The sequence below is a fragment of the Thamnophis sirtalis genome, unplaced genomic scaffold (genome assembly GCF_051295495.1).
Source record: "Thamnophis sirtalis isolate CommonGarterSnake01/CBP01778 unplaced genomic scaffold, rThaSir2_p1.2 scaffold_2, whole genome shotgun sequence".
Classification (NCBI taxonomy): Eukaryota; Metazoa; Chordata; class Lepidosauria; order Squamata; family Natricidae; genus Thamnophis; species Thamnophis sirtalis.
Genome location: NW_028261382.1, coordinates 132,685,162 through 132,701,160, shown reverse-complemented (window position 1 = coordinate 132,701,160; position 15,999 = coordinate 132,685,162). Strand labels below are relative to the sequence as shown.

Genomic DNA, 15,999 nt, shown 5'->3' with positions numbered 1-15,999 from the left:
TATGATAAAATCAAGAATGGAGAATTGACAGAACAAAGCACTGCATGGCCAATTTCTGGAAAAAATAAAAGATAAAGTGGACAGTGAACAAACTTGGTTATGGTTAACAACAGGTATATTAAAGAAAGAAACAGAGTCACTAATCCTGGCTGCGCAAGAACAAGCGATCCTCACAAATGCCATTAAGGCCAAAATCGAAAAATCCTCTGATGATGCCAAATGCAGACTTTGCAAAGAAGCTGATGAAACTGTTGATCACATACTCAGCTGCTGTAAAAAAATCACGCAGACTGATTATAAATTGCGGCACAATTCAGTAGCACAAATGATCCATTGGAATTTGTGCAAAAATTATAATATTAAAACAGCAACAAACTGGTGGGAACATCAGCCTGAAAAAGTCACCGAAGATCAGATAGTCAAGATCTTGTGGGATTTCCGTATACAAAGGACAAAATACTGGCGCATAATACACCAGACATCGCACTGGTTGAGAAAAATAAGGTCACAATCATAGACATCGCAATACCACGTGATAGCAGGGTTGCCGAGAAGGAACATGAAAAAATCACAAAATACCAGGACTTAAAAATCAAAATTCAACGACTATGGCACAAACCAGCAGTGGTAATTCCAGTGATAATTGGCACACTGGGTGCTATTCCAAAAGCACTGGAATTACATTAAAAACAGTTAAAAATTGACAAAATTTTTAGTCAAATGCAACAAGCCACACTGCTTGGATCTGCACGCATATTACGAAAATACGTTACGAGGTCCTAGGCCCCTCAGTGGGGCCCGACTAGTAACCAATGCCAAATCCAGCGAAACAACTGGCTGCTGTGATACAATTGAATAACAACAACAACAACAACAACAACAACAACAACAACTAAGTTAGATACAATTAAAGTTTTGATTATTGGGGGGAAATGTTATGATACAGGATATAGTCAAATAAAGGAGGGATAAGAATAACAATCCATATATAGATATGGGTGTAACATAAGGAAACTGGATGTAAACTTTAAACAGTGATTTGGAAAGGAGGATTAGAAAACTTTGTTATTAAATATTGTGGATGTTTAGCTAGAGCAGGACATAAGGATTTAGTGTTAGTGGAGGATTTTAGAAATAGTAATTGAAAGGTCAGTATGTGGTTATGTATTTAACTTTGGTATATTTTATGATGTAGGACGTTTAAACAATTATAGTCAAATGAAAATGGAGATATAATGATGGTGACATGTACAAATATTTGAGTTAAAATACTTAAGTTAATATGAACTATGTTTGTTGACTGGAAGAGATGCACGAAAGTTTTTTTTTTGTAACCAACTGATACACTTTCTATAGCATGTAAAGAAGGATGATGTATTTGTTTTGAATTAAAATAAAAAAACTAAAAAAACAGATCAAATGCTTGCATGTTGTACATTTAAAAATTAGAGTAAGCAAGTGAATTTTGTGCTCTTTAGTGTGATGTTGACTAAAGATATAGAAATAGATGGAAAATGTTCAAGCAAATGTTAGTAGAAAAGAATTGGGTCTTATGGGAACTATTGTGAGGAATAAAAGTGCATTAGAAGAAACAAAAATGATTGTGTATAAGTCTTATTCTGCTCACTTGATCACATGGAAGTGAATATTGAGTATGTGAGGAGAAAAATAAAAGTAGGTTGAATGTAGTGGGATTGTGTATTTGAAAAGTATCTAAATAAAAAGGTAGAAGTTCAAAAATGAAGAGAAGATGAATGAAGGAGCATAGTACACAAAGTAAATATAGGATTATGATGTTGAAAGAAAGCAGGATGGATCATAATATATGCAGGAACAGTGAATGGGTTGAGAAGAAGTTGCTGATAAAAAATCATGTTTGGAATTGATGTGATCCTCAAAAAATATATATGAGAAATTTAAAGAATGAACAACTCTCTCTAAAGAGTGTAGTCTTGACAGAAATAGACATTTTTGCAAGAATAGAAAACAGTTACAGTAAAACAGTTACAGCACATCAATAAACTAGAGATACATTTTCTTTTCTTATGTCATTTGCCTTCAGGATTCGCACTTGTCAGGAACACAGTAAATACATGCTGCACATGACCCCTTATTACATATACAGCTGAACAGACTCCTATCTCACATATTCCTTTTCTACCTTACACAATGTTAGTTTCTTCTCCAAATGGAAAAGAGTATCCACATAGAGAAAATGAAGTTAGAATTGAGGAGGAATGACTGCAGTTGACACAAATATTGAAACAAGAGTTTTATTGATAGTATCATAACTCAGATAAGATAGAAATATTGTTTATCAATAGAGTTGGAAATAAGCTATAGATTTCAGTCCAGGTGATTTCTGTTCAGAAGCAGAGGTGGCATATCCTTCACTTAGACAAAATGTGTTGGGCTGGCCTTGTTTCCTTCTTAGAATGAATTTGAAACTTTTGCTTCATTTCATAATTGGATACTAGCTACTTTGACACAGCTATTAAGAGATATATATGACAACTGTGTTTAATCATCATGAGCTGAAGATACACACAGACACAAACACAGACACACACATCTACATACTTATACACACACATATTAAAACATCAGAATGTAGTTAGTTTATTTACCTAAATTAATGAACAGGAAGAAGCGATCTAAACAGAAAAAAGCAGCAATGACTTTTACCCTACATTGGTTTAAGGAGGTGTGGTAGCCTAGCAGTTAAGATGCTGGACTTGTGGACCAGAAACGTGGCAGTTTGAGACCTAAGCATCATGTGCTGGGTTGAGCTCCCATTCTTGTCCCAGCTTTTACCAACTTTGAAAGCATGCAAATACAAATAGATAAACAGATACCACTTCAGTAGGAAGATAACAGCATTCCATGCTTCTTGACATATAGTCATGCTGGCCACATGGAAATGTTTTTGGACAACCCCGATTCCTTGGCTAGGAAATAGAGATGAGTACCCTCCCCCTAGAGTCAAACACAATTGGACAAGGGAAATCTTTACTTTTTAAATATTGGTTTACTTTCAGAGCTTTCAGTGAATGTGTGTGAGTTGAAATAATGCTGTAACCACATAATTGAAGCCTCTTCCCTTTTTGTCTGTATCATGGATGATGCCTGATTGCTTGGTGTTCTTTCATACAAATCGTACTAAATACTGCTATTCCAAAACATAACTAGTTGCATGGATTACACCAGTTGACATGCAAAAATTATGTTTGTTTCTGTTTTGCTTCTTTATTTGTAACTCCATAATTTAGGAACCTGATAGCTGGAAAAAAATGATTTTCAAACAAACTTCAAAATAGCTTCTAGAATATGTTCTTGTTTATCCCAGTTAAATCTGAATTAATGCAGTTAGCAATAGCAATAGCAGTTAGACTTATATACCGCTTCATAGGGCTTTCAGCCCTCTCTAAGCAATTTACAGAGTCAGCATATTGCCCCCACAGTCTGGGTCCTCATTTCACCCACCTTGGAAGGATGGAAGGCTGAGTCAACCTTTGAGCCGGTGAGATTTGAACCACTGAACTTCAGATAACAGTCAGCTGAAGTGCCTGCAGTACTGCATCCTAACCACTGCGCCACCTCGACTCATTGTACCTCAAGTAAATTATTTTGAGATATTGCCTTACATATTCTGAAGCACTGATTTAAAACATTTTGAGAAGTAAAGAATCTAACAAGTGAAATGACCAGTCTATTTAGGGCATACTCCACTTTTGCAGTAATCTGCAATCTGGCTAGTTCTTCAAGGATCACAATAAACAATCCCTGACTGGTAGTCCCTGACTTCGAATCATTTGTTTAGTGGCCATCTGAACTTGCAACAGCACTGAAAAAAGTGTTCCATCACTGGAGGCTTTTAAGAAGAGACTAGGCAGCCACTTCACTGGAATGGCATAGAGTCTCCTGCATGAGTGGGGGTTGGGCTAGAAGACCTCTAATGTCAGACCTTCAAGCCATCTTTTACCTTTTGGACTTCAGGCCTGCCACATTTTCTACTGTGAGAAAATGGGAGGGGGGATTATACAGAGTGTGGGTGATATGTAACCATAATAACATTCTTTCTCAGAAAGTCAAGGTCATCTTGTCCTGTAACTGCGATGAGGTGACTGGGAGGATCTTCTGTTTTGGATGGTACCTGATTGGATCGTGTGATAGACACATGGGTGCTGGGGGGGACTTGAACTTTCTTTTGGTTGGGGAAAACCTGGAAACATTCAGATTCCGGTTATCCCAGATGTGCCAATATGACATCTCTAATAAAATGGAACTTTGAAGAAACTCTAACCTTGGAGTCTTCTTTCGTTAGGGGTGTTACTTGGAACTCTGACATCTAAGCTCCCTTCCAACTCTGTTATTCTGTTATTCTATTTTGTTAGGTGACTTACAACTGTATTTCACATTTATGACTGTGGCAGAATCCCCATGGTCACGTGATCAAAATGCAGAAGCTTGGCAACTGATATATATTTATGTTAGATGCAGTGTCCCGGAGTGATGTGATCACCTGTCAAGCAAAGTCAATAGAGAAGCCATATTTAGTTAATAACCATATTACTAATTTAACAACTGCAGTGATTCACTTAAACTGTGGTAAGGTCATAAATGGGACAAAATTCTCTTAACTGTCTGGGCTCAATTGTGATTTTAAATTGAAAATTCCTGTAATAATATCCAGGCTAAGGTTTTCGTTCAGGAAGTCCTTAAATACAATTAAAGTAAATGAAAACATTTTATCAGAAACAATAGTACTGGGCAATCCAGAGTAATCAATAGTCAAGTAGTACTAGAATACCATGATTTCTAACTGGATATTTTTTTAGTTTGCTAAGATTATTTTAATCCATTTTGGGAAGGAATTTACCACAATCAGTATGAGTTTTAACTGTAGCATTTTGGTAACTTCCCAAGTGTTAGGATTAGGCACATGCATTACAAATGAATACTGTAAGCAATTCTGTTCACCAGTGTAGCTGCTTTATTTTTAGAAGCAGGCAATCTATTGCTTCACATTTTTTCTTCAAAAAGCTATGTGGTCAAACCTTTGACAAAAGCAAAACAGTGCACAACTTCTATTCTATGAAGTAAGATGACAGCTTTTGAATTCTTGAACCAGGATCCTAGTTTAGTTGTCATGAAATTGCTGTTTGTAGTCATAAATGATCATGCAGGCATTAACATCACTATCTTTAATGTTTCTTTTTTATATAAAAAGCCCTTATCATAAAATTGATGAAAACTTCAAAAAGAAGAAAAAGAAATATGTGCTGACAGTATCTTTTGGGGGTCAGTAAGCCAAATAATGTCTTAAGTGCTCAATTTAAGGATATATATAGTTTCTACAAAATAATAGATCAGTGGAATGACTTGCCTCCAGAAGTTGTGGGTGCCCCAACACTGGAAGTTTTTAAGAAGAGATTTGGACAATCATTTTTCTGAAGTGGTATAGGGTTTTCTGCCTGAGCAGAGGGCTGAACTGGAAGATCTCCAATGTCTCTCCCAATTGTGTTATTCTGTTAATGGTAGTGAGTAGTGGAAGCATTTGTTCTTCAAAGTGAAATGATAATCTAGAAAGGTAAGTAGGGGTAACTTATCAGCAGTGAATTCATTTATCCCTGCTCCCCACCTAAATGTTAAGAGCAGTAAGTCATAATATTCCCCATCCATGACTGTTTTTTAATTTCTTAATAGGAAATTCATTCTAGTTATTTATGCACAACAAAGGAGAAAGGTAAAAGGTGAGACATTAGATTGAGAGAAAGGACTAACCAAGGAAGAATAGTGAAATCAACTTGTGAAAGAGTAATTGTAAATCAAAACTTTTGCCCACATAGATTTTAATCTGTGTTCAGTAGCATTTTGCTGGACATATTTTTACTTTTTGGAAAACCTGATGACATTTGTGCCTCAGAAGAATTGAAAAAAGGAAAGAGAAGGACGTGAAAATCATAGGTAAGGGATGCAGTTTTTAAAAATAAATAAATATAACATTATAAGAAACAGCTGAGAAGAGGCAAAAGAAACCCCAAAAAAGGGAGAGTCGGGCAACTGAGAATTTTTTTTTTAAAATCAACCATAATTGCTTAGGATCATTTGTCAAATCATCCTCAGTCCGAGGAAAGCATAGAAAAGATTGCAATCTTACTCACTGTAAATATGAGAATACCAGGAAATAACACACTGTGGACGGTAGCTGGAATGCAAAGCAACTTTTTACAAAGAAAATTATACTTTGTAGACCACTGGAATCTAAATAAAAGTGGTGGGGGAAGAGAAATTTGGAATTCAATAAAAATGAGATAAGAAATTTCTACTTGGAGACTGCTTCTGGACTTCGTGCTTGAGATGGGAAAAAAAGAAACTTTGATTTTGGGTTTTACTGATTAGATTGATTTGTCGTTATAGAAATAGCTAGTTTATACTACTATGGAAAAGTAAAAAGTTGAGCTTCAATGTTAATGCTTTATTCTATTGCAACAGAGAGTCCGAAGTCAACACCTTTTTTCCTCTTTCCCCCTCTCTTCCTCATTTCTCTTCTCCCCTTCTCCTCCCCTATGTGTCCTACTATTTGCTTTGTATTTTTGTATTTTATTCTAATACATGTTAAAATAAAATTTAAAAATGATATAAGAAATAGGGTATCAGATAGGGAAATTCAGGAATGCAGAGGACATAAATAACAGTAGAGCAGAAAGAACATAAGAAAGCGAACTGGGAGCACAATATGTTTCTATTGATATTTATATTATTAGAAGAAGAAAGTTACAGCTGAGAGGAATTCAGCATAGGGTAGTGGTTGATATAAGTACAATAAAAACAGTTTTATGTATATGTACAGTATTTTACTGTATCAAAATCAATAGTGTTTTTTTTTTCTTTGTACCATCTCTTCCTTGCTGCAAATACAGTTCCCATTTTTAACTACAAAATATCCTGGCCTATACAGTGACTGATTTTCATATGTGGCACATTTAACCAGAAACTATTTCAAAGTGAAAATTATCTTCCTCCTTGGCTTTCTTATTCCCTGCTCAACTTCAAACCTTAGTGGAAGTGAATGAGATTCCATGCTTGAGTCTAGAGGCTATTGACCTAGTATCAAAGGGCTGAACAATGTCAACTTCTGTTTTTATTCTTATCTTGAACTGTTCATCAGTACAGTCTATATTAGACGGGTGGCCAAAAAAGCAAATAGATACTCAGTCTTTGTTGTGATATCTAAGGATACAGAGGCAGGAATGGTTTACAGAATATAAATACAACTGAGAAAAATGTTAAAGCAAAAACAGGACTGTGGACACAAGAAATTCACAAACATTGTCGCAATAGTTCCACAAGATAGAGATAACTTCATCATATTTTATTTTTGCAGTGAGCTTTAATCTATGCAGGAGCTTCTTTAGTTGAAATTAATTACTTTGGCAAAGATTTATTGGAAATATTTAGAAGATTTTTCTCCTCTTAATTTATGATATTACCACACTAGATGAGGGAATAGAAGGGGAACTGATCAAATTTGCAGACAAGACTAAACTGACAGAAATAGCCAGGAGATAGAGTCAAGATCCAGATGGATCATGACAGAATTGAGCACTGGGCTCTTTCTAACAAAATGAAATTCAGTGTAGGGAAAAGTAAGGTTTTACACTTAGGCAAGAAAAATCAAATGTACAGTTACAGTTTATGTGAAACCTGGCTCAATAGCAGTAACTATGAAAGGGAACCTGGAGTCCTAGCGTAGTTAAATATGAGCCAATAGTGTGCAGTAGCAGCCAAAAAACCCAACACAATCCTACACATTAACAGAGGAATAGAATCAAGATTATCTGAAGTATTAGTACTGCTTTATAAAACTTTAGTAGGACCACACTTAGAATATTGCATCCAGTTTTGGTCACCATATTATTTAAAAAAATATGTAAAGGGTCTGGAAGACTGCAGAAAAGATTAGTGGGTTAGAATCTAAAACATGAAGAATGTTAGCAGGAATTTGGGTTTTTCTAGTCTGGTGAAAAGAAGGACTAGGAGTAACATGATAGCAGTATTCCAATATCTCAGGAGTTGCCATAAGGAAGAAGGGGGTCAATCCAATGCAGCAGAAGACAAGAAATAATGGATGGAAATTAAGCAAGGAGAAAAGTATGAGAACAATTAACAAGTGCACTAGACTTGATTGTCTAGTCTCTTCAGAAGTTTTGGACTAAAAGACCTCCACAGTCCCTTCCAACTCTGTTATTCTGTACTGTTCTGCTTTCAGTCATTGGAGCTCCAATGCCTTTTATAGTGCTTCTTTTTTTATTTACCTAGCGCCTTCGAGGCAGTTTTGACTCCTGGTGACAGCATGGATTAGTCCCAGCAGCTTTATTGGCTGCGTTGTGTTTATTGGCAAGGGTTCCAAAAATGGTTTGCCGTTGACTCCGTAGTGCTGAAAGAGAGAAGTTACCCAGCCACCGCTGAGTCTAAGGCAGGACAGTTTCTAGCCTGATGGCTTAACCACTGGACCAAATTAGACCTCTTATCTCCTATTACAAACCTATTAAATTCTCATTCACAAATATATTCATTATTCTGTGATATGTATAAATCATGTACAGGCAGTCCTGAACTTACAACTGGTCACTTAATGACCATTTAAAGTCACAACAAACCCTAAAAGTCACTTATAAACCAGTTTTTAAGTTACAACTGGACTTTTTGCAAGTTTCCAGCACTTACATCTGGTTTCCAACAAAAAATACCCATTGGTAAAATTGATTCATGTAATGATTATTCACTTAATGACAACGGCATTCACTTAACAGGCATAAAAAAATGTCAAAACATCAAGTCTGGTCAGATGCCGCCACGCTTATGACTGCAATGACTTGCAATTGTAATTCCTGGCTCAATTATCATCACTAGCTGACAACTATCTATAAGTGCCATAATCCAATTTTTTTCATACAGATTTGGGTATATTATGAAGTGCAGCAGAGATTTTTTTCAGATTGTGTTTAATTTATAAAAATTAAAAAAATGTATACATATTTGTACTTTCTAAGAAAAACAATCTTTTCTTAAAACTGTTTTCCAAATAGCTTAGATCCTAGTATATTTAATGATTGATAAAACAGATTAATATTTTTCTAAACTTTTTAAAAGTTTATTGGCACTCAACGTGCATAATAGAAACATAATTTCTTTTTTTATGGCAAACATTTTAATATAGTGAATGTAATACTGTATCAATTATAAATCCCCATATTAGAATAAATCCATCAGTAGATTCTTGCATCTTAGTTGCTATGCATCCAATCTAACCCTATGTGACATTTATAGGAAATTCTGTTCCTCAAGCCTGTTTCTTTACTTCAGATAACTCTATAATTAAAATTAATAATGTCGTATTTTAGCCTTCTCTATATTTTAACAAACAATAAATATAGTGTATTTTCCAAAAGTAAATGCCAGCCATACTGTACTGTACTGTACTCTGATATTTACTTTACCACTCTATTCCTTATATATAGAATGAATACAACATTGAGACCTTATATCATGCCACAGTAAATGTTTACTTCTGTTGGTGCCAACTGTGTGCCTTACTATACTAGGTATGAATCTTACCTTTTTATTATAGTTTGCACATTTTACATCTACCTCTGAAAGTGTTCTGTTTCTGTTCTATATTCCAAAGACTTCTTTGTCAGAAATACCTTACATATAGATTAAAAGTTGCTGCACTCAAATTTTACAAAACTAGTCTGTATGGACACTGTCTTATTACTGCTATATAAATAACTGTGCAAATATGACATATACAATATCATGTGTACTTTATTCACAGGAACACTCATTACTGACTGAGAATTCATCAAAATGACAAAGTGTGTGCTATGATACCATTCTGTAAGCTTCACCCCTACATCTTTATGCGAGGCAAGCATGGAATGGATGAAATTTGTATCATATTATAACACATTTGTGTCATTTGCCTTTTCTTGACCTCTCCATAAATGCCCTTCTTCTCTATGTAAAAGTGCTTAAAAAGATTACTTCAGTATGTCCCACTTCAGAGTGAAAATTGTGACTTGCGATAAATGAACATAACTTGGTATTTTAGGATCTTGGAGTTATGTTAGTAATTAGAATGGTAGAATTTTAAAGGCTTTTCTACATACAGTAGGTACTAGAGAATCTTTTTGAATAAGGGTTGCTCTCTTTACATCCTATTTGTTTTAACTGAGTAAGTTGGTTATTGAGTTTTGATATGCTTTTTATCCATTTACTAGATCAGGGGTGTCAAACTCACATCGTCACGGCGTCATCACGGGACTTTTTCTTCTTCGCTAAACTAGGTGTGGATGTGGTCAGCACATGACACATCTGGCCTGTGGGCCGCGAGTTTGACACCACTGAACAAGGTCATAGCCATATTTGACTGGGTTTACAAGGCAGCCACAAATCACAGCTAGTATGGCTATCAGCAAACTTCTAACACATTGTTGGAAATAAAACAATCAAAGTTTATAAATAGATAGTACAAATAAAATGTAGCTTTTTCTCTATGTGTTTTTGCTCTGCTTTTACTATTTGTAAAACACGTAGGCTCTTCTTTCAGCCAGCATCTTCAGTTATTTTCTTTTTTTCTTCTCTGTTCTTCCCAAATGCTGAGAATTGCAGGATTTTGATTTAAGTATTTTATAGGACTTTCTTCTTATTGTTTTATCTTTTTTTAAAAAGACCAGGAGAATTATGAATTTACATGTAAAAACTTGTATGTATTAACATACAACTTGTATGTTGTATATAACTATATTTAAATAATGTGTTTTCTCTAGAAAACACACACATTTACAGAATAACAGAGTTGGAAGGGACCTTAGAGGTCTTGTGGTCTAACCCCCTGCCCAGACAGGAACCCTATACCATTTCAGAAAAACGGTTGTCCAATATCTTCTCAAAAACCGCTAATGTCGGAGCACCTACAACTCTTGGAGGCAAGTAGTTCCACTGATTATTTGTTCTAACTGTCAGGAAATTTCTCCTTAGTTCTAGGTTGGTTCTCGTCTTGATTACTTTCCATCCATTGACTCTTGTCCTATCTTTAGGAGCTTTGGAGAATAGGTTGATCCTGTCTTCTTCATGGCAACTCCTTAGGTATTGGAACACTGTTATCATGTCATCCCTAGTCCTTCTTTTCTTTATATATATGTTTTCGGCTTCGTGCTTGTGCGAGTAAAGCGTGGTCGGAGCTGCTGTCTCTCTATAAATCTTGGTGTGTGTGTGTGGAGTGTTGGCTTTGTTGCTGTAAGTGGGTTGATTGGCTATGTAGTTGCATCCAGATTGGTAGATGGAGTTGATGTTTATAGATTGGTCGGCTGTTTTGTATCATCCTGTGTGGCTGAGGTGCTGTCTGTCTCTCCGTTGTTCTTTTGTGTTGTAACAACCTGGGTGGTGGGTGGGGCTTGTTTGTTGACTAGGGCTGGTTTCCAGATGTCTGGTAGGCGGGAGGTATAGTCATGTTTATTCATGTTGTGGGCGTGTTTTTCTATTTCAATGGTTTCCATAATTATTCTCTTGTTGAAGTGTTCAGTTTTGGAGATTAATTTAAGATACTGGAAAAGGGAGGAAGTTTTTTTCTTTTTTTCTATATATATCAATTAGCATTGGTCATGGATCAGTATTCAGAAATCTTTTTATGTTTGTGTATGTTTGTGCCAGGTACATTCCTGTTGTATTTGCCCAAGCAGTTAAGAAATTCCAACACAAGCTGTTCTCTAGTGAAAGAGGAACCATAATAAAAAATAATAGTAGAAACTTACTCTAAGCGTGTTTTTTTTAATTAACTAATTAAAATATTTAATATTTTGTGGTATATAGTTGCAGGAACAACCTTCTAAATTATTAAATTATAGGGACACATTTATGAAAAAAATTACATTTTTTTTCTTCTGCTACCAGACTTATGTTCTTGTTTATAAGAAAGCGCTCCTGTTTTTTATTGTTTCTTTCTTCATTATAAATAAAAGTTTAATCGAGGATTGCCACATCTAGAGACAGAAAGATATTGCAAGGAAGATGGCACTTCTTCAGACCAGTATCCACTTCTAGACAAATAATACAAACCCAGAAATGTTAATGATACCTGATCATGAGGTTAAATATTAATGCTGAAAATATTTTCTTACTTTATATTAAAAAATTGTCTAGGATCACCATGATGCAGCATTTGGGTTATATAGTATATAATGTGGATTGCATAGATACATTGGTAGAAAGCTTTATTGGAAGCAACAATTTGGACTTGATGGATACTTTTCTCTAATATTATACTTATAACATAATATATTTTAATAGAGATTTTTCTTCAATAAAAAAAATATTTTATGGATGAATAAAGTATTAATAATTTTAACATATTAGAACCACATCATGTTTATCTTTTCTCTTAATCTTTAAAATGTAGACATGGGATACAGAGTTGGAAAGATCTGCTCAGTCCTGGGCTGAGACATGTCTTTGGGAACATGGACCTGCAAGTCTTCTTCCATCCATTGGTCAGAATTTGGGAGCACATTGGGGAAGGTAAAAAAAACAACAACCCACCATTATGCTACTCTTACTTTAAAAATAAAAAAACTCCACTATTTCTTTTGTAATATATACTTGAATGATTTGGAAATTTCTTCATTTATTTTTTATAGATATAGACCTCTAACATTTCATGTCCAATCATGGTATGATGAAGTGAGAGACTTTACATATCCATATCCTCAAGAATGCAATCCTTATTGCCCCTATAGGTGCTCTGGTCCTGTATGCACTCATTATACTCAGGTAAGTGTTCCTTTTTGAAAATGAATAATAGGGTTGAATTCATTACTTTGTGATGGAATAATAGAAATCAAGAGATAAATGATCGGAAAATATGTAAGTCACATGGAGGTTGTATCTGTGTTTAAAAATCTTTTCTCATTTTTTTAAAAATAGCTTGCAGCAATGTATCATCTATTTTTGATTTCTATATGTCATCATTGCAAATAATTTTTTCCTAAGAACACATTTTGATATGAATTTCTTGGAATATATCAGGATATCTATAGCAATCTATATACTTACCATAGTAACTTGGTTGATGAATGAACTGATTAACTTACTGATTGAGTTATTTTCTGAAATGAACCAATTAGCCCTTAGATAAAGCTTACATGTTCGTTTGTGTGCTTGGAGCAAAATACAAATTTAACAATTTTGCTAAAGAAAACTGACTTGATTTTAAAGTTAGATGTTTCCCTACATCTGATAAACAATTTACATTCATGTTTACCAAAAGCAATAATAATTTAAACTGCAATTAATATAATTAAAACTTGTATTTTAAGTAAAATTATTTATTTTTCAAATGTATAACTCCTTCCATTGTAATAATAAAAGTTGTTCTCATTTAGTAACTGCCTTACTTAGACACTGTTCACAGTTATAAAAGTGATGAAGTAACTATACAATCAATCTTCACATTTATGTTTGGTGCTTAAGTATATCAGAGGGTACTGGAGATCTTTATATTAAACTTTTTCTCTTTATGAAATAACAACATAAGTATTACAACATTTATCTATTATATCCAATTTGAATCCTTCTTTTTATATTTTTTTCTCCATTTATATTTAAACAGATTTCCCCCTTTTGTTTCTTCAAATAGTAAAAGTCCAGTTCCTGTCAAAAAGCAATTAAACATTATCATCATTCCCAGTCTAAATCAGAAAATAACTAAGCATCTCCAGAAATAGAAACTCATTATTTTAACCATGAACAAATACATTTATTTAGTATTCTTTCTTCTTTCTTCCAATGATCTTTAAATTTCTAAAACAGAAGTCCTAATATCTGTTTTGTTATACTCTCATTGTCTATTCTCTTACAATTGTTGTCATCTTTATCGGGCCCCTTTTGTAATTTTGCAACTTCAGCAAATTCTGTTTATAAATTGAAAACAAAACATTTATTCACTTCACTTTTCTAATTTATTATTTGTATTTATTTTTAAAAAATTTTAAATCTTCATTTAATTTAATTTAATTGTAAATCCATTATTTTATTTTCTTTGTTGCAGTCTAAAATTTTAAAATCCACCTGTAAATCAGTTTCAATTTTATTCAATGATGCCTATTCCTGTTCAATAATAACTGATTGTATTATAGATTTAAATGCTGAAAGACTTCCTGTACCCAACATCAAACTTTTCTTGTAAGGTAGCCACCTGGTACCCCCTAAAGTCTGACCTTCAAAGTCATCCTATTGATTTCAAAATATAAGCAAACTTTTTTCCCTATGAGAAAGGATTCTTTCAATTATTTTTGAACTTTTCAATCAAGTGCATCTGAGCCTTTAATCCATTTAAAGCTTTCTAAAGCCAACAATAATCATATTTTTGCTGTAATTCCAAAACCTTTTATTATAAATATTTAAACTTGTAGTTAAACATTTTAAAAGGATTTAAGGGAATTCACCCAATGTTTTCAATAATGCTAGCCAATCTGAAGATATAAGGGAATGCATGAATAACCATAAGGAAAGGGAAGAGCAGATACTGCCTAGGAAATAATCAGATAAGAGAGGCAGGAGGCTGCAATCATTTAATAGTCAAAGAAAGAAACTTAAGAAGGAAATGCCTGATAGATCTAACAGTTAAAATTAGTGGGTGGAAAGTTTATACTTTCAGAGTTATAAGATTCTGATAATGAGCCTTACCTCATCTAGTAATGTTTACTGTCTGGTTTACTTAGGAAGGTCAATATAAGATTCTCAATCTTTAAAAATCCAATAGTAAAAGGAAAAAAAAATTAAATTCAAATGGATTAAGAGATGACCTTTGGTTCATGTAGGTGACATTAGTGGCTATAAGCACAATGAAATCCATGACTCCAGCCAATTACCAGCTTACCACAAAAATGCAGTTTCTGCCCTTAGCTGATAAAATATAGTTGTGTGGAATTCATGTGGGTAATCCTGTTACTCTGGACAGATTTCAGTAGCCTAATTTTGGGTACAATTTTCAGGTGCAATGTGTTCCTTTTTTCTAAAGGAATATCAGTTCACTATGACAGCTCATCAGAATTCAAATTTGGATAAAATTTTATTTTTTTTCCTTTTTTCATCCAGGTGGTATGGGCAACAAGTAACCGAGTAGGCTGTGCAGTCAACCTATGTCATAATATGAATGTATGGGGACAGATATGGCCAAAAGCAATTTACTTAGTGTGCAATTATTCACCCAAGTAAGTATGATGGTACAAGTGTTAACATAAAAGGCATATCTTAACTCCCCACTGCCACTATTTAATAAAATTATTTAGGATTGTGTTTTGCTTTAGATTGGAGTCACAATAGGAAGTAAATGTTTAAACCTTTTGCTTGGAACTGCATCAGAATTAGACATAGAATATAAACTGTAAAAAATATGAAATAATATTGTTGATGGGGAAAAGAAAACTGCTTTCTGCTTTCTGCACAGTATCTCCCTAAGCCTGCAGGAGCTCTTAGCACAGAGTAATATTAGATATTTTGAATTTTTAGAATGCTAGTCAATATAAACCAGTATAAACCAAAGTACAATATTCAGAGTATTCATTGTAATCTGTAAAGCTAGCAGATAATAACAGAAGGGAATTGGCTGGCTACTGTTCATATAAATTCAGTCCTTACATTCAGTAACATGCTGCTGGTCTTCAAATAGTACAGTGAAAACAATCCAATATTCTTTTTATACTAGAATGAGCACATGTAAGCCTGTAACAGTAACAGAGTTGGAAGGTCATCTAATCCAACCCCCTGCTCATGCAGGAGACCTGAACTAGGGATTTGAACCACCGAACTGCCAACCTTTCTGATCAACAAGCTCAGCTACTGAGCCATCTAGCCTGCATGTATCAATGGAATTATACATTGTGCTCAGTTAACGACTGCCTCATTCCATGACTATTCAGACTGACAATGGTGGTA

General features: G+C 34.2%; 1 protein-coding gene across 1 annotated transcript in view; it reads left to right on the top strand.

Annotated features, from left to right (window-relative positions):
• CRISPLD1 (cysteine rich secretory protein LCCL domain containing 1) overlaps positions 1 to 15,999 on the top strand; it is a 36,090-nt gene that overhangs the window by 7,384 nt on the left and 12,707 nt on the right. Inside the window, exons 2-4 of the mRNA XM_014055900.2 lie at positions 12,464 to 12,582; positions 12,702 to 12,834; positions 15,160 to 15,275. Coding sequence (XP_013911375.2) covers positions 12,464 to 12,582; positions 12,702 to 12,834; positions 15,160 to 15,275 — 368 coding nt within the window. The remainder of the gene's footprint in view (positions 1 to 12,463; positions 12,583 to 12,701; positions 12,835 to 15,159; positions 15,276 to 15,999) is intronic.